Genomic DNA, 19,999 nt, shown 5'->3' with positions numbered 1-19,999 from the left:
AAGAATATACAATGGGAAAAAGACATTCTCTTCAAGAAGTGGTGTTGGGAAATCTGGACAGCTGCATGTAAATCAATGAAGTTAGAACACACCCCCCCATCACACACAAAAATAAACTCAAAATGGTTTAAAGACTTAAACATAAGACATGACACCATAAAACTCTTAGAACACAGGCAAAACAATCTCTGATGTAAATTGTACCAATGTTTTCTTAGGTCAGTGTCCCATGGCAATAGAAATAAAAACAAAAATAAACAAATGGGATCTAATCAAACCTACGTGCTTTTACACAGCAAAGGAAACCATAAACTAAACGGAAAGACAACCTACAGAATGGGAGAAAACATTTGCAAATGATGTGACCAACAAGGGCTTGATTTCCAAATTATACAAACAGCTCATACAATACAAAGAAACAACCCAACAGAAAAATGGGCAGAAGACCTAGACATTTCTCCAAAGAAGAAATACACATGGCTAATAGGCACATGAAAAGATGCTTAACACCGCTAATTATTAGAGAAATGCAAATCAAAACTACAATGAGGTACCACCTCACATCAGTCAGAATGGCCTTCATTAAAATGTCTACAAAACAAATGCTGGAGAGGGTGTGGAAAAAAGGGAACCCTCCTACACTGTTGGTGGGAATGTAAGTTGGTGCAGTCACTATGGAGAACAGTATGGAGGTTCCTCAGAAAACTAAAAATAGAATTACCATATGATCCAGCAGTCCCACTACTGAGCATATATCTGGACAAAACTATTATTCAAGAAGATACATGCACCCCTATGTTCACAGCAGCAGTATTCACAATAGCCAAGACATGGAAACAACCTAAATGTCCATCGACAGATGAATGGATAAAGATGTGGTAGATATATACACTGAAATACTACTCAGCCATAAAAAAGAATGAAATAATGCCATTTGCAGCAACATGGATGCAAGCAGAAATGATCATACTAAGTAACTCAGAAAGAAAAAGACAAATACCATATGATATCACTTATATGTGGAATCTAAAATATGACACAAATGAAACAGAATCACAGACATAGAGAACAGACTGAGGGTTGCCAAGGGGGAGGGATGGAGTGGGAGGTTGGGGTTAGCAGATGTAAGCTTTTATATATAGAATGGATAAACAACAAAGTCTTACTGTATAGCACAGAGAACTATATTCAATATCCTATGATAAACCATAATGGAAAAGAAGATTAAAAAAGAATGTATAGGGCTTCCCTGGTGGCGCAGTGGTTGGGAGTCCGCCTGCCGATGCAGGGGACACGGGTTCGTGCCCCGGTCCAGGAGGATCCCACGTGCCGCGGAGCAGCTGGGCCCGTGAGCCATGGCCGCTGCGCCTGCGCGTCCGGAGCCTGTGCCCCGCAACAGGAGAGGCCACAATGGTGAGAGGCCCACGTACCACAAAAAAACAAAAACAAAAACAAAAACAAAAACAACAAAAAAGAATGTATATATAACTAATCACTCTGCTGTACAGCAGTAATTAACACAACATTGTAAATCAATGTCAATTAAAAAAATGTCAATTTTTATGTCAATAAAAATAATAATAAATAAAATTTATAAAATACGGTGATGGCTTGAAAGAACAAAAACAAAAACGTCTGGTATTTCTACCCTCAGTGAATTTTTTTCCCTTTCTAAGGTAAAAAACTGGAAGTCCTCAACCCTCAGCACCTACCTACCATGGCACTCGACCTAGAAGCAATCAAAATTTAGTTAGTATATATTTGTTCAAATGTTTCCTTATACAGACATCTCTATGATTATCTATACATATTCATTTTCTTATAAGATCACTTGTTAGATGGATATTACATGATGTAAATATGCCATATCTTATTTACTATCCCCTTGCTTATTTTCAGTTATATGAATCTTAATTTCTCATTATGATGCTACAAAGGTCTCTGATTATTTTCTTAAAATATACTCCTAAAAGATTTTCTCTCCAATGAGACTAGGATTTCCCAAACTTACTTAACATCAGAAAACAGTTTAAATTACACTATTTTGACCCAGTCAGAATAGGACCTAACGAAAAAATAATTCAGGCTGGGAGTAAAGTGTTGACCGGTAGTCAAATAAATACTAATAAAGGTTTCTCACACAGAAACAAAATGGAAGGAAATGGAAATAAAAGGAAAATGGAAGCATCAAAACACAGGAAGAAATTAAGAGCCCCCAAACTAACTATAAACTGAATAAGGTAAGTTCCCCATAGTGTGTTTAGTTCCAAGATATTATTATATCTACTAATAATAGGGGACTTACCTTATTCAGAAAGTGGCAAGAATACCAGTTATTTAGAAGGAAGATTACAGAAAGAAGAGCATTACATAAGACGCAATGGTACATATCCTAGAGTGGCCACTAAAAGAATAATAAAAATAATGTATAATTAACAAGATAACTAGGAAAAAACCTGATTTATCCAAAAGAAGGCAAAAAAAGGAGAAATAAAGGAAGAAAGAACAGATGGGATAAGTAGAAAAGAAATTGCAGCATGGTATACTTAAACACAAATATATTAATAATGCATTAAATGAAAGCATACTAAACACTTATTTTAAAAGACCAAGATTATCAGACTGGATTTTTAAAAACCAGCCACCCTTTTTTGGGGGGAGGCACAAGGGATCACGAGAGGCATTGGGGATTGGTTGGCACACTGGGCCGAGTGCCTGGCTGTGAGCACAGGGGAGAAACAAAAAGACTATATACTGTATATAAGAAGCATACTTTAAATATAATCTTTACAGCACCACAAGGGACTGTGATTCAGGAAGTCTAGGGTGGCATTCCAGAAAGAGCATTTGGGCTGATGGGCTTTGTCTGTTGTACACATCATATCCTCTGCCTTCTCCTTCTTCCATTACCAATTCAGTGGCAGGAAAGAAGAGGTTGCCTGCTGGCTCTTGCTGCCCTGGTCTCACAAATTCATTCCTTTGTTGATTCATATATTAATTTAGCAAATATTTACTGAATGCCTACTACCTATTTTGTTCTAAGAGTTGGGAATACAAAGGTGAACAGAATATAGCCCCTCCCTTTGTGGAGTTAATATTCTAACAGAGGAGAAAGACACTAAACATAAGGTCATACACATATATACACTAATATGTATAAAATGGATAACTAATGAGAACCTGCTGTATAGCTCAGGGAACTCTACTCAATGCTCTGTGGTGACCTAAATGGGAAGGAAATCCCAAAAAGAGGGGATATATGTATACGTATAGCTGATTCACTTTGCTGTATAGGAGAAACTAACACAACATTGTAAAGCAACTATACCCCAATTAAAAAAAACAAACCCATATGGTCATACAGTGTCATGTACTGTTAAATACTATGACAAAAAACAAGGTAAGGTAACTGAAAGTGACAGGAGCATTTGTGTAAGATAAAGTAATGTAGGGCTTCCCTGGTGGCGCAGTGGTTAAGAATCCGCCTGCCAATGCAGGGAACACGGGTTCGAGCCCTGGTTCAGGAAGATCCCACATGCCGTGGAGCAACTCAGCCCGTGTGCCACAACTACTCAGCCTGCACTCTAGAGCCCGCACGCCACAACTACTGAGCCCGCATGCTACAACTACTGAAGCCCACGCGCCTAGAGCCCATGCTCCACAACAAGAGAAGCCACCACAATGAGAAGCCCGCGCACCACAAAGAAGAGTAGCCCCCGCTTGCCACAACTAGAGAAAGCCCGCACGCAGCAATGAAGACCCAACACAGCAAAAAATAAATAAATAAAAATAAATTTTTTTTAAAGTAATGTAAACCTTAACAAAGAGGTGATTTTTGAATAAAAATCTATCAATACATAAAGTGGGAGAGCCAGCCATGTCATCATCTAGGGGAGAATTACAGAAGAGGGAGGAGCAAATGCAAAGGTTCAGAAATAGAAAGTAGCTTGGAACATTTGAGGAACAGCAAGTTCACCAGTGTGACTGGAACACAGAGCAGTAAAGACTTGTAGAAAATGAGGTCTGGGGTAGCCAGGAGCTGGATCATGTAGGACCTTATATAGGGCCAGGTAAGGAAACTGGATTTCATTCCAAGTAAAATGGGAAGCGAACAAAGTTTCTGGGCAAAGGAGTGAAATTATGTGCTCCATCACACTGAGCACACTGCTCCCTAGAGTTCTTCATTGTTTTCTACCACCCTCTTTAAATCTCTCACCGTCATCTGTGTTACTGACCCTCAATATATATAGTACAACTTCCTACATCTGACAGTCACTAACTAGTGATGTGTATACACCACTTTTCCTTCCTTGGCTTTTTCCTCATTTGTAAAACAAGTGTCTTAGACAAGATCACCCATAATTTTCTTCCTGGCTTTATCATTTTATGAACCTACATCTTTGCTGTCTAATACACTAGCTACCAGCCACATGTGGTTATTTAAATCTAAATCAATTAACATTTAAAAATTCAGTTCTTCACACTAGTACATACAAGTGCTCCACAGCCACATGTGGCTAGTTGCTACTGTACTGGGCAGTGCAAACATAGAGCACTTTTATCATCAATTATCACAGTGCTTCTCTAGTTGATTTCTGCTTCTGAGTGAGTCATCTTCTTAAGATGTAAGAAAATAAAAAGATGTAGCAGTTTGTATGGTTTTATTTTTTATGTTTAACCTACAAAATCTATTTAACCTCAAAGTATGAAGAAGAAAATATTTTTCTAAATGAATACTCCAGCCCTTCTCCACTGATTTAAAATAACATCATTACATTATTATGTAATAATAAACAAACTAGTAAACATTAAATTCCATGAAGACAAGGCAGTATTTTTTTCACCACAGTATTGCCAGCACTTAATATACAGTAAGTCTTCAATAACTATATGTTCAGTGAATGAATAAATATTTTCTATTCTTATTTATATTTGCATTTGTTTCTGGACATTATATGCTGATTTTTTTCACTTATTTCTTCTGGCTCTCATTCTATACTATTTACTATTTTTGTTATTTACTATTTATGATTTGTTATTACAGATGTATATAGCCATTTTTTAATGTAGATTCAATACTCCTATTATTCTTTTTCAAAAAATTCCTTATTTTTCCATATTAACTCCTCTAATCTTTACTGCATGATCTAGAATATTCTAGCTGTAACCATCTACTAACTCAGGATATCACTAGAACAGGATCTCATTACCCCCATGGAATCCTACTCTTCAGTGCCCGCAGAATGCCTGAAAAACACTCCTGCCCTAGCTGACCCACACTTTAATACTCAAGACTCAACAAATCCCACTCCTCAAAATCACCTTGAGTAAGCGACCCTGTCATGTATCAATACTACAACTAAGACTTCCCCAAGTAGTCCTTGTCTACTTTTCAAACCCAGGTCTGTAGAAAAGCTCTAAACTGTTGGTCACATCTGAACACCCCACCTTGACCTCAGTGAATCACTTCACTTCCCTACAGGGAAGACTTTCAGATTCCACCAAGGAGTGTATTTTTGCCTCTTGAGACCTTCCAACAGAACACCTAACCCACAGGAAGTGCTAAACTGTTTCTTGAATGAAGATGAAAATTCTGGCTGAGAAAAAAAAAAAGGAAGCTCAGTGGGCTTTGGGGGACCTCCTTTTACTAGACTGGAGAACATGAGGACCAGGTCACTGAATGAATGGAATTTTAGAATGGGAAATTTCAGAAGAAAAGCAAAATGTTCATATAAAATCTGAAAAACAAGGCATTTCAGAGAAGAGAGAAGAAAAGCTTCCTTACCTCGGACATGGCTTTAAGAATTTAGGACAGCCCTTCTGCCCTCCTCCTTCCGGCTTCTCTTTGGGAGAAGGGCAGTGTCCAGAGAAGACAGAGCTGGAGAGGGAGAAAGAAAACGTGAAATGCTGGGCCTGCCCTCAGCTCCCAATATCACCAGCCTAGATACTCTCCTTTCCTTCTCTGTGCCCTTCTCCCCAACCACAGAAGTAGATACGAGGTGTCACTGCATTGGTCATTCCTATCTAAACTTATAATTCTTTCACCTATGTGCTTTATTTTTTTGAAGTATAGTTGATTTATAGTGTTATATTAGCTTCAGGTGTTCAACATAGTGATTCAATATTTTTATAGATTATACTCCACTTAAATCTCCCACGTGCTTTATATCTCAATATGCAACATAAACTTTCTGTGCGTAAGATACCTCGTTTATATTTATAAGAAGTAACAGTATTTATCCTTCAGAATGGCACTGCCAAATAAGGATAATTTCCCCCTTCACACATGAAAGCTATTCATCAGTGAAATCATCCAATGCCTCATGGTAATTAAGTAATTGAGCCCAACTGGAATCCAGGTCTGACTCGTTAGTCTTTCCACCAGATGATGACGTTGAAAGGAAATGTGTCCCCACCCTTTCTACAAAGATGAGAGAGAAAACTACACAGTGAATGCCTCAGAGAAAGCATCTTTACACAGAGTAGGCATCAGAGGGATCATGTGGTCTGGAGGACACTGGACCAAAAAGGACATCCTGCTTCTGGTCCTGGCTTATAATAAAATGCACCTGAAAACCAATCTCTCAACTTTCCTAAGAAATTTCCTCAGAAGGGGCTGGGGGGAGGGATATGCAGAAACAGCCACTGCAAACCCTTAATCATTAACTATTTTCCACTAAACTTCACTGCCTTGGAGAGTAAAGAAATTATCTCAGAAGCAACATAACTTAGTGGTAAGAACAACTAGGTTTGTGGATCAGAGTGCTCAAACATCTGATCCACCACTCAACTGGCTCTGCAGCCTCTATTCCAAACCTCAATTTCCTCATCAGCAGAGTGGTACCTACTCTCTATCAACGGTTGGGAGGGTCATGAGATGATCCACATCAAGCATTTAGCACAGTACCTGGACATCCTTTATGTGCAATAAATATCATTCAATCATTTATTTTCATAAGTAGCACACAGTAGGTCTCCCCGTCCTTTTTTCTCTTCGATTCCTCACCAGGAGAGGGACAGAAAGACCTTCTATGCCAGAGAGGACTAAGGTCCAGCAGCTCAGTCTTCTGCTCTCCAGGCCCAAGGCTTATCTCCTCCTCTGCAGCTCTCTTCCCCTCTCCGTAAACTCCATCTCTTCCCCTTCATCTCAATCTCGGTCTTCCCGCTACAACAGTCTCCCAAATCCTGGAGCACACTGGCCTCCCAAACATCCACACAGCCTCCCAGCCACCACACAAACCACACAATCCCTCATGCTGGCAGCTCCCCTGGCAGACTGTGGACATGCTCCCGAGCTGTAGCTTGCTCACCCCTCGCAGTGAGTCACACAGTCACTGACATGATGACACATGGTGCCATATACTGTCACTCCTAGGGTCACACAATCCCAAGCAGTCTCACGTGAACACAGTTTGCACGTTCACTGTTACAGAAATTGTCACACACATTCTCAAATTCTGTTCACACACCGTCCCACAGAGCCCCATACACAAGGTCACACACAGTGACACTGTAACACACGGTCCCATACACGGTCACACTGTTCACACACAGTGACACGGTTTCACTGTCACAATCTCAGACCCTGTCACACATTCCCCCTCGGTCCCACACAGCCTCACACTGTCACACGGTTTCACTCTGTTCAAACACGGTCACACACACCGGACCCAGGCTCCCACCGTCACAGGCCCCCTCACACGCCCGCTCCCGCCCGACAGGCCTGCCCAGGCGCACGCACCCACCCCGGGCTCCTCACCGCCTTCTCCCCGAGAGTCGGCACTTCGTTCTGCACCGTTCGCGGAGGCAGGTAGCCAAGCGCTCTGCGGCCGGGGCGTGGACTCGATCTCGGGGCCGAAGGGCGGATTCACAAAGGGGCCAAAGCGCTCGGGCAGGCTGTCGGCGCCAGCCGCAGTGGCTGCTGGGAAATGGAGTCCGGGGCCAGGGGCGGTGCGGAGCGGAGCATCCTGGGACTGCTAGCCGCGGGGGCCGGGCCGACAGCTGCTTCTTGTCTCGTCCTTTCGCGTCGTAACCCCCCGACCTTGCGACCCAGAACTCGCACCCGCCCAGCCCTCTCAGGCCGTGCGACCCACCGCCCCCGCCACCGAATCCAGCCCGCACCTGGATCGGCCGGCTCGAACTGCGCAGGTGCAACTTGCTCGCGTCGCGGAGGCGTGCAGACTCGGTGCACGCGTCGGCCGCGAGTAGCGGCCGTGACGCGCATGCGCGGTGGTTGGGCCCGCGCTCGGGCGCAGCAGGTGGGGCTCCTGGCCTGGTGCTGGAAAAACGCAGAAGGCGAGGCTGGGTGTGAGGGCTGGGGCCCGCCGGAGCGGGGGATCCCGGAAGGATGCGGGCGTAGTTAAGAGATAAGGTGCTCGGGATTTTTCTTTGCTTTCTTTTTCTGTTCTTCCGTCCTCCCTATCCTTTCATTCGCCACTTACTGAGCGCCTACTGTATGCCAAGCACTGTTGTAGATGCTGGGGACGCAACTGTGAACGTGCAAAAATCCCCACCCGTGGAGCTGACATTCTATATGGGAGAAATTTAATAGGAAAAAAAAAGGTACTAATATATACCGTGAATTGATACGCGTTATAAAGAAAAGCAAAACAGAGTATGAACATCATTCTTTCCGTTCTTAGTTCTTTGTTACACCCTCTGGTTCCTATTCAACCTATGTCTGAAAATACTTCATAAACTCCTATCTCTAGTCCTAACTGACATTCATGCCTCACCTCTCTAGAAATTGGTTATAAGATGCAGAGCTTCAATGTAACTTGTCTCACCAAAGTAACCAAAGACAAAAAGCATTAAATAAGCTGGTAATTTTTATATTGAGGCAATGTAAAAATGCAAATGTTATATTCACAAAGCGACTGAAACATTGTACATGGTAATAAAATGTTGACTATAAACAACATGGCTAAAAATAGAGAAATAAGTAACTACATCTGTTTGAAACTATACAACAAAAATAATCGTGTGATGATGAAGGAACCTGTAGAAATATTTCTTAGGTTAAGTTTTGTTTTGAGGAGGAACAGAGCTGTTACAATTACACTAAGATTGCAAAATTGGAAAACTGTTCCTATGTATAAAAAAGTAAAAGGAACACAATCCACAAAAAACTAGATGGTTTTGTGTTTTAGTGTTGAAATTATGACTGATACCTTACCTCTTGCTTTCTGAAACCACGCAAACATTATGCAAGTTAAGACATATCAGTAAACGTCCAGGTTTTTGCAGCCTTTTCCACATTTCACAAATGTATGAAGAAATTGGGCATCTTTAGCCTGAAGATAGGTGATAACATTTTTCATTTTCAACCATTACCTTTTAAGCTCCTTCTGTTGACAGAACCCTTTACAAAGCTTGTATCAAACTCTACTGTGACTTGCATAAAAAAACACATTTATCATTTTCAAGTCGATTAGCAAGCAGATGTCTGCCTAACATATCTAAATTTAATGTAATAATCTAAGTACATAATCTTGAGTATTAGAGATAGAATATGGAATCCGAGACAGAAGGAACCATTTATTTTTCCCTCACTGTCACAATGAAGATACATTTATTTTTTCATGGGTTAGTACTGGAGCAAATTTAAGTCTGTACTTTAAGGTTTGTAAGAGGTGTGAGGTCAAAGTTCTCTCTTTTTTCTTATGTGGCTATGGATGTCTAATGGCTCCAGCGTTATTTGTTGAAAATGCTGTTCTTCCTCCATTAAATTGCTTTTGCAGCTTTATCAAAAATTCAGTTCTGACAAGGACTTGTATCCAGAATAGTAAAGAATACTTAACAATTAACTAATAAAAATACAATTAACACAATTTAAAAATGGGCAAAGGATTTGAATAGACATTTCTCCAAAGAAGATAAACAGAAGGTCCAAAAGCACATAGAAAGATGCTCAGCATCATCAGTCCTTGGGGAAATGCAAATCGAAACCAAAATGACTTACCACTTCACACCCATTAAGATGGCTAGAATCAAAACGTCAGATAACAAGTGTTGGTGAGGATGTGGAGAAATGGAACCCCTCATACATTGTTAATGGGAATTTAAAATGAAGCAGCTGCCTTGGAAAAACATTCCAGAAGTTCCTTAAAAAGATAAAGATATAGAGTTACTATATGAACCAGCAATTTCAGTCCTAGGTGTATACCTAAGAAAAATGAAAACATACATGCATGCAAAAAATAGTACACAAATTGTTCATAGCAGCACTATTCATAATAGCCAGAGTGGAAACAACCCAAATGCCCATATTATTAAGCCATCGAAAGTAATAAAAGTAATGAAGTACGGATACACACACTACATGGATGAACCTTGAACATCACACTATGTGAAAGAAGTCAGACGTCACAAAAGACTACATATTGTATGAGTCTATTTATCTGAAATATCCAGACTAGGCAAATTTCAGAAAGTAAATTAGTGGTTGCTTTAGGCTGCTGGGAGGAGACGAAGAATGAGCACTAATAGATAGAGGGTTTCATTTTGTGGTGATGAAAATGTTTTAAATTTAATTGTGATAGTTACATAACCCTGTGAATATACTGAAATACCATTGAATTGTATACTTTGAATAGGTGAACTTCATGGTATGTGAATTATAAGTTCAATAAAATTGTTAAAATAAGTTCAGCATACAGTGAGGGTTTACTTCTGGTTTCTCTCTTCTGTTCCATTGACCTATGTGTGTATTGATTACTGTAGCAATACAGTTAAGCACTGATATTGGGTTGAGTTCTCCCACTATTCTTCATCGATTGTTTAGCTATTTTAGAGCCTGTGCCTTTCCATGTAAGTTTTAGGAAAAGTTTATCTTATATCTACAAAAAAAAAAAAAACCCTTTTATTTCTTTCTTTCTGCTTGGTTTGGGTTTATTTTTGCCCTTCTAGTTTCTTGATGTAGGAACTTAGAATATTAATTAAGACCTTTACTTATTTCTAATGTTAAGCATTTAGTGCTCTAAATTTCCCTCTTAGCCCTGCTTTAAATACATCTTACATGTTTTGTTAGGTTGTTGAAAAGAAAACCTACACTCCTATGTGTCTCCTTTCTTCTCACAAAGGACACTTCACTACACTTCTGACAATAGATGTGTGAGGGTGCCCCCCCCCCCCACACACACCAAGCAATTCTGCAACACCAGCTGGGTGTCCTAGAAACTTATCTCAATTCTGACACTATCCACCTGGAGATAGCATCAAACCCCAGAGATTAAGGGTTCAGTCCCATGAGACTGCCAATCACAAACCCCAGTTGTCACCTGTGTTTCTGACCAATCAGCTATAAATTGGAGGTTCCATGACTCTCCTCCTCAAGTTTGATTAATTTCCTACAGTGGCTCACAGAACTCAGGAAAACAGTTTACTTACCGTTTACCCATTTATTATAAAAGGGTATGATAAAGGGTACAGATGAACATCCAGCTGGAAGAGACTCATTGGGTAGGTGGTAAGGGCCAGCTTCCTGGTTCATAGACGGCCATCTTCTCACAGTAACCTCACATGATGGAAAGGGTGGGGGAGCTTTAGGGGCCTCCTTTTTAAGGGCACTAATCGCATTCATGAGGGTTCCACCCTCGTTACCTAATCACCTCCCAAAGGCCCCACCTCCAAATACCTTAACATTGAGGACTAGCTTTCAACTTATAAATTTGGGCAGGGGTAGGGGGGGCATTCAATTTATAGGACTGAGCAAATAAAATCTACTCACTAGGAAAAAAAAAAAAACACTATCTAGAAGGTAGACTCAGTAGGCTTTGGCATCTGATTGGATGAAGGGAAGGTAATGAGAGGTAAGAGTCAAGGATACCACCTAGGTTTCTAGTATAAGTGGACAGAGGTGCCAGGTGGTTTAGTTGCACAATTCCATAAGTCTGGTTTAAACACAAACACAGTCCTCTGAAATTTGTTCATATAATCATAGAATGAATAGACATATGTAAAGATAACAGAAGCTATGAAGACAATAGCCAAAGATGAAAAGAGATCTAGATAAAATATTTGACAATTTGAGGGAAATTAAAGACCTTCTCAAATAATTAGAGGACTCAAATTTGTATTACCTATAAAACTTTCTTTACAAATAAATATATATTTAACATATTAAAATACTGAAACTATGTTTGAATTTTCTACCAGCGAGAGAGATGCAATCTGAGAACCATATATAGTGTTGTCAGTAATAACAGCAAAACACAGGGTTAATTCTGAATAACTGCTATTAATGAAAAAGGAAAACACAACAAAAGTATACAAACCAAAAACCCCACAGAGTTTCGTTTCCTTCTTTATAGTGATTGTATGTCAGAAAAGTTATGGGAGGTGTCCATGGTCATGGTCATACAGGGAGGGAGTAGCTAAGATAGGGTTAGAATCCACTCTGTTGTTTCTTCCATTCCTTGTTCCAGAAACATTCCCTGCAAGACATGGCCTCCCCACAGCTGATTTCATTCATGTGATAATGGCAGGTCCCATCATGGAGAGAAAGAATATAGCAAAACCATGAATGTAGCTGAGGGTTTATAGAAGAGGAGAGCTAGAGTTACTATGCATGTATTTTGGAACAAGGTGATCTCTTGGGAAGTGGTTGACAAGGCAGCTGTGGATCTGATAGAATGGAGAGGCATCAAGACATTCATGTACTCTTGTGTGAACAAAAAAGGAACAAAGAGTATCGCTCATCATCTAGTTATACAAGGGTTAAGTCTCAACCCATTGCAGTCACCCACCAACAGTGCGCCCCAAGGAGAAATGAGGATGGAAAACCAGTGTGAGACAGTGCTCTGGCAAAACAGGCCCTTAAGGCAGTGAAGATGCGTATCTCAGGAAGCATTTCAACGACCCCAGACTCTTGCATCTTCCCATACATAGAAAAGCACTGAAATCATTTACGTGAGCTATCAGTTCTTGGGATTAGCAGTAATCTTTTACCAGGATGTATGCTTGACTGCACGTATATCCTAGCCCCTCAAAATCATACATATACCGGGGCTCCTCCTCTACACCACTTGGGAGCTCTGAGTTCACTCAGAGCTACTGAGTGTCTCTCGGGCTATCCAGTTAAGACTGAATAAAACTTAAACTCACAACTCTCATGTTGTACATTTTTAGGTCAACACTTGAAAGAAACTGTGGTAGGCAGCCTCCCAAATGGCCCTCAATGATACGTGCCTCCTAGTATTGATACCCTTGCGTAGTCTCTGCCCATACTGACTCAGTCAGAACTGGTCTACGTGACCAACAATGTATGGTGGTGTGTGACTTCCGATGAAATAAAAATTCATGTTTTACGGCAAGCCAAGAAAAATTTAAAAACAAAATTTTTCTTTGCCCATTTGGGCTTCCTCCCTCCCCCTTATGGTGAATTGTGCATCTGCATGAACCAGACCTCCTTAGGAGATAACCTTCCTTATCTCATAAAGGGTCACAACTCCTTAGGAGAGAGCCTTCCTTCTCGATCTTATAAGGGGCATGATGACCCGTGACTGATGACTTGCTTTGTACGTGTAGATCTGGATTGTGTAAGCAGTCATTGTCATCTGATATAATGACATGTATAATACATATAACCTTTTGTCTCAAAAAATTTACGTAACTGTGCTTCGACCTCTAACGGGTGGAACAGTCCTCAGAGCTTTCTGAAAGAGTGTCTCCCCAGTTATAATCCTCACGTTGGCTTGAATAAAATTTTCCATTTCTTTCTTATATCAACTGTTAATTTTTTTATCAACACTTGGTCATAAAAGTCATTGCCGCTCCTGGATCACTCATTCTAGGGGTGATCTAGCCACCATGTCATAAAGACACTTAGCGCTATGGAGAGACCCACATGGAGTAGAACTGGGGCCTTTTTTTTTTTGTGTGTGTGTGTGTGTGTGTGTGTGATATGCGGGCCTCTCACTGTTGTGGCCTCTCCCGTTGCGGAGCACAGGCTCCGGACGCGCAGGCTCAGCGGCCATGGCTCACGGGCCCAGCCTCTCTGCGGCATGTAGGATCTTCCCGGACCGGGGCACGAACCCGTGTCCCCTGCATCGGCAGGCGGATTCTCAACCACTGCGCCACCAGGGAAGCCCCTGGGGCCTTTTTTTTTTTACAAGGGATTGAACCTGCATCCTTGGCAGTGAAAGTGTGAAGTTCTAATCACTGGACTGCCAGCCAATTCCCAGAACTAGGGCCTTTTGCCCAAAGCCAGCACCAAGTTACCAGCCACATGAGTGAGACACCTGGAAGCAGATATTCTGGTCCCAGTTCAGCCTTTAGTTGACTGAAGCCCTAAATGACATCTTGACTACAGCCAGCTAAGCTGCTCCCAAATTCCTGACTCACAGACACTGTGGGAGATTATAAATGTTGACTGTTGTTTAAGCCATTAAGTTCTGGGGTAATTTGCTATACAACAACAGGTAACTAATACAGAAATCAAATAAATTAAAACTATGAAAGACCACATCAGAGAATAAAAAAATAAATTCAAATGACCCAAAATATAACAGGAGTATTAAAATTAAGAAAAAGAGATGAAAAAGAACTATAAGAAAAATTTTAGTCATCCTTTTAAAATAACCATGTAATATTTACAATTAATCGTTGATAATCAGTCCTGAAGAAAACTTTAATAAATTTTCAAAGTACAGATTTTACAGATAGCATTTGATTCATCACACTTTACAGCATAACAAATTCCAAACAGATGGAAATAAATGCATTGTAAATATTCCCATCAAGTTCTACAGAAAAACAAAGATGGACATTTATAATTTAGGAGTAGGAAAACAACTTTTGAGCAAAATAAAAGGTAGAAAGGGAAAAACTGATATGCCTCAGTATGTAACAGAATACAAAATAGCTACCCGATAAAAATATTTCTCAATTTAAGATTTCAGTCCAGACATCTCCCCTGAAGTCATGGTCAATATTTCTACTTATACACCTAACAGACATTTCAAACTATCACATTGCAAACCAAACGCCCAATCTTACCTCCACAGAGGTTAAGACTCTGGTCTGTTATACTGGCTGGCCACAAACAACCTGTCCCCACTTGGGTGCCTGTGGCTCCTCACCTTCAGCCTTGTTATGACTCTGTGGTTCCATTCAAATTTGTTCCCAGTTGGGTCATCCAGCTGCCTGACACTCACAGCCTCAGGAATCCCACCTGACCTACCCTACAGCCCTGACCAGAAACCTATCCTTTGTGGTTATTTCTTGGAATAACCAGCACAAGGCTGAATGGCCCAGTGACTTTCTCTTCTGGGCACCCTCACACTCTGTCTCTCTCAGGTCCCAGCCCAGAGTCCAGGGCTCCAGTCTCTTTGGTTCTGTTTCCAAGAGGCCTCATGGCTTTTGTGACATCATGAAGCAAATGTCTTCTGTCTCTGAAGATGCTTTCTCCAAGGTTCCACCAAACTGGCTCACTCATCACTCAGAAGGCAGAGGCAGCATCTCCTCCACCCACAGGTGTTAAGGTCTGGTTTGGTGGAAATACCAACTCCTCCACTCCACCAGCTCTGTGTCCTTTAGCAAGTCATTGAACCTTTGTCCATCTCCATTTACTTCATAGTCAAAATGAGGAAAACAGTATCTGTTTTACACTGTCAGTATATGTGAAGCACAAAGCGCAGCTTTTAGAATGATTAATTTGGGACTGTTGGAATCAGACAGCTTTTCAAAGGCCAAGGAGTCTTTCAAAGAGGTGAGAAGAAAACAACTTTTTTCGAAGAACAGAAGGGACAGGAACCTGAGAATAGGGTAAGAGTTTAGATGCCGCAGCGCATCTGTTCTTCCATTCTTCCCTTCCTCACACCCCCCCACAAAACATGCTTAAGCCAAGGCCACAACTAGAGTGAGGTGAGTGAAGCACTCCTTCAAGCACAGCGTTTAATGGGGCACGAAAAAAAAAAACCCAAAAATAAAAAAACATGATAGATCAATGAAATATTTTTTAAAATAAAGATCAATGTATAAAGTTCATGATAAACAAAAACAACATCTTAGAGACAAGATCTGGTTACTATATTAAATCAAGAAGTGACTGAGCACAGCAAGTTTGAATTTCACACCTCGAGAACCTACAGTCCAGAAGACAGTTGCAAATTCAAATCATCTGATTACCTGTGATCACGCTAAAGTATTTTTGTTGTTGTAGCAAGTTATCTGTGGGGAGATAATCTGAGACTACAAAGATATCCTGTTCATCATCAATCTTTTTTTAAAAATTTTTTTAAATTTATTTATTTATTTATTTAGGCTGTGTTGGGTCTTCGTTTCTGTGCGAGGGCTTTCTCTAGTTGCGGCGAGCAGGGGCCACTCTTCATCGCGGTGCGCGGGCCTCTCACTGTCGCGGCCTCTCTTGTTGTGGAGCACAAGCTCCAGACGCACAGGTTCAGTAGTTGTGGCTCACGGGCCTAGTTGCTCCGCGGTATGTGGGATCTTCCCAGACCAGGGCTCGAACCCGTGTCCCCTGCATTGGCAGGCAGATTCTCAACCACTGCGCCACCAGGGAAGCCCCCATCATCAATCTTTAGCAACAGATTTATAAATCAATGAGATTTCTGCCTGAATCAATTACTACCATGATGGTTGAAAGATATTTTCTAACTCTATCATTCCTTCTACATTTACTAGTTGGAATTCTGTAAGTTCTTTCTCATCTCATTAATTCATCATTTATTTTAGTATGGACATATAAAATATTTTGAGTAATACTGCTACTCTAATTATATTGATGCTTAAATTGTCCCGGTTTTGCCCACAGAAGCCCCCTTTAAGCTGCATCCTGAAGAATATACTTCAAAGAGCGTTGACAAACGTATACATCCATGCAATCATCTCCTCAATAAAGATATGGAAGGTTTCCATCATCCCCCAAATTCCCCTGCTATTCCTTTTCTGACTTCCCCTGGACCCCTGGAGCAAAGCAACCACTGATCTACTTTCTGTCCCTACAGTTTTGCATGTTCTCGAATTTCACTTTAAACAGATCTATGCGCAGCTTAGCTTTCAGCCAAAAACTCAGGGAGACTCCTATGCGTATTTCTGGAGCTCTTTCTCAGAGTATCTCCCTCCTTCCTCTTCCTTCCTCTTCCACACTCAGCTCGGCAAATTCCAGTTACTTCAGTTTCCCCAAGTTCTGTTGTTTGTCTCACTTTAGCAAATCTGTTGAGCTCTGCTTGCGTTCCTCCTTCCTGCATTGTCTGGAATATGCCTCCAGGGAGAAAGCCATTGCAGCTGTAGGAACTCATTTATTCTGCCCTCTCTTGGAGATCAAAGTCTTGCACTACCAGTTGTCCAATATCTGAAAAGACTTGTTTCCTACATGTTACCTAGTTTAGTACTATCACACCATCACAGTTGTGAGCAGGGAATCCTCTGATATTTTTTGAGCATCTCCTTACTTTTTGGCACAAGAAGATATTCCATACTCATCTTGTACTTTCCCTGCCATCGTCCTGGAATCAGACATTACCCCAAGAAGCTTTGGTTCCTTTTATTAGAGAATTGTATTTAAAGACCAAGGTCTGCTTATTGCTACTGAGGCATCACTGCTTCCAGGCCCATTCACCAAATAGAAAATACATAAGCACATAAATACTTTTTTTTAAACTAATGGTAAGACTAATTAATTTAAATAAACTTTATTTTCGAAGTTTTTGATTTACAGAAAAACTTCAAAGATAGTACAGAGGATTCCCACATACTCTGCACCCAGTTTCCCCTATCATTATTAGTCTGTTTTTTTGTTTAACAACGAACCAACATTGATACATTATTATTAACTAAAGTCCACACTTTATTTTTTCTTAGTTTTTAATCTAATGTCCATTTTCTGTTCCAGGATCTCATTCAGGATACATTATTTTTAATGTAGTTGTGTCCCCTTAGGCTTCTTTTAGTTGTGATGGTTTCTCAGACTTTCCTCGTTTTCAATGACCTTCATAGTTTTGAGGAGTTTGGGTCAGGTATTTTGTCTAATGTCCCTGAACTGGCATTTGTCTGATGTTCTGTCACCAAACTGGGATTATGCGTTTTGGGGAGGAAGACCATAGAGGTAAACTGTCATTTCCATCAGATCTTAGCAAAAGTAAATGATATCAGCATGCCCTCACTATGGGTGTTAACACTGATCTGGGTGAGGTACACAGACACACTTTTAATCATGAGTTCACACCAACCCAACATCACAGGGTTCTTCCTTACCTTCCATTATCCTTTATTTATATCGCTCTTTTCCCACAGTAAAACACTGGCTCCCAACAAATCTATATATTTATTCATTTGCTCAATCCCATGATGCACACAACACAGTTTCGAAATCACTACACCAAAGCTATTAGGAAAAACAATCTACTAAGTTGATTTCAGAGATTGCTTGCATTTTCTGGCTTTTTGTCTTTATATATTAGGAATATTAGCTCCTTATCTGAGATTTATAAAGTTGTAAAGATTTTGCCATCTGTCTTTTGCCTTTGTTCGTTGTGTATTTGCCTTACATAAGTGCTTTAGTTTTATGCTTCAAGTGCAGCAGTCTTTTATTAAGTCTGGATTTTTAAGTCGAAATTAGAAAGTTTTTCCACACATCCAGGTTATAATAGAATTCACCTCTGTACATGTCTGCTATTTGCATGGTTTAATTTAGAACTCTGATCAATTTGGAGTTTATTCTTTTGCATGATGTGAGGTATGTATAAAATTGTATAGTAATTATATAATAATTATACAATAATACAATCATTATATGTTATAAATATAATTATAATAATTGATTATTATAATAGTATAAAATACAATTCTATCTTTTTCCAAGTGACTATCCAATTATTCCACAAGGTTATTTATTAAAAAGTTCATTATTATCCCAATGATTTGCCACCTTTACTACAGAGTAATTTCCCTCTGTATTTGGTATTTCTGGACTTTCTAGTCTCTTCCACCTGACAATTCATGAGCCAATACCACACAGCAAGTATAATTATAGAAGTTTTTAGAATGCTTTAATATCTGATCAGGTTAGCATACACCATAGCTTTCTTTTCTCAGAGTATTCTTAGCTATTTTTGTATGTTTATTTTTTCATTTGAACTTTAGCATCAACTTGTCTATTTCCCATGGAGAAACAGTACTGGTATTCTTACTGGGTTTAAATTACATTTCTAAATTAATTTAGAGAAAAAGACATCCTCCAGACATGCAGCAACATGGATGTGCACAGATCTCAAAAAAATGTTTCAAAAAGTGAGACACAAGGGTACACGTTCTAAGAGAAATCAAGAGACAAGGTCTCTGGACTGTGGGCCTGGGTCAAGAACAAATGTACCACCTTGGAGGGATGCTTTCCTCATTCACAGACCACGTATAACCGGCAACCAGGACATTGGACTTCCGACCATACTGGAACACGCTGTCCCGGGATGGGTGAAGTTCAGAGCTTCTCATGCTTTCACAAACCAAAGTTGTAGCACTAGAGGCCTTAGCCGAAAAATGTCATCTCAAAACAGGAAACTCCTTGACAACGCCTTTAAAACATTTTTGCTGATTCTGCATTCTCCTTCATAATCTACAAGTATTTCGACATAATGTTTTAAAATTAGTTACCAAATGAACTCTCGGGCGTTTTCCTCCCTCCAAATCTTTCAATAAAATGGCTGCTCCACGGTAAAGGTGATTTAACAATAGACGAGAAAAATTGTCATACACCACTTTTACACAGCCACACGCAAACGTGTACCTGGCGTTTAACGGTCCCAGTCACACACTCAACGACCGGGTGAGAACCGAACACGGCGCGCCCAGTCACAGTCACACACACTCACCTGCAATCAGCGAGACAGTCACACGGAGACAACGTGCCCAACGGACCCACTCTCACCCTGCGACTCAAGGGAGCCCAACACGCTCTTCCGTTACCCCGACGGTCTCCCACGCACGCAAGCACTCCGCCCACCCGAAGCATCGCGAGACGCGGCCTTGCGGTTTGGTTCCGGCC

At 40.6% G+C, this 19,999-nt stretch overlaps 2 protein-coding genes across 6 annotated transcripts in view; both read right to left on the bottom strand.

Moving 5' to 3' along the window:
- The window catches only part of ZNF583 (zinc finger protein 583), a 31,002-nt gene extending 25,127 nt beyond the window's left edge, over positions 1-5,875 (bottom strand). For 2 of the 3 annotated variants that reach the window (XM_067020053.1, XM_059044696.2), the window contains exon 1: positions 5,786-5,875. In XM_067020053.1, coding sequence (XP_066876154.1) covers positions 5,786-5,794 — 9 coding nt within the window. In that variant the 5' untranslated portion in view covers positions 5,795-5,875. The remainder of the gene's footprint in view (positions 1-5,785) is intronic. The other variant, XM_067020054.1, reaches the window with a different exon arrangement.
- Positions 1-19,999, bottom strand: part of LOC131744802 (endothelial zinc finger protein induced by tumor necrosis factor alpha-like) — a 181,363-nt gene that overhangs the window by 66,260 nt on the left and 95,104 nt on the right. For all 3 annotated transcript variants that reach the window (XM_067020049.1, XM_067020044.1, XM_067020048.1), the window contains exons 5-7: positions 9,962-10,103; positions 7,760-8,529; positions 5,786-5,878 (exon numbers count right to left, since the gene is read on the bottom strand). The gene's annotated coding sequence lies outside the window, so the exon portion shown is untranslated. The remainder of the gene's footprint in view (positions 1-5,785; positions 5,879-7,759; positions 8,530-9,961; positions 10,104-19,999) is intronic.

Source organism: Kogia breviceps, chromosome 18 (genome assembly GCF_026419965.1).
Source record: "Kogia breviceps isolate mKogBre1 chromosome 18, mKogBre1 haplotype 1, whole genome shotgun sequence".
Classification (NCBI taxonomy): Eukaryota; Metazoa; Chordata; class Mammalia; order Artiodactyla; family Physeteridae; genus Kogia; species Kogia breviceps.
Note: the sequence above shows the minus strand (reverse complement) of the source record. Positions and strands in the feature narration are given on the sequence as shown.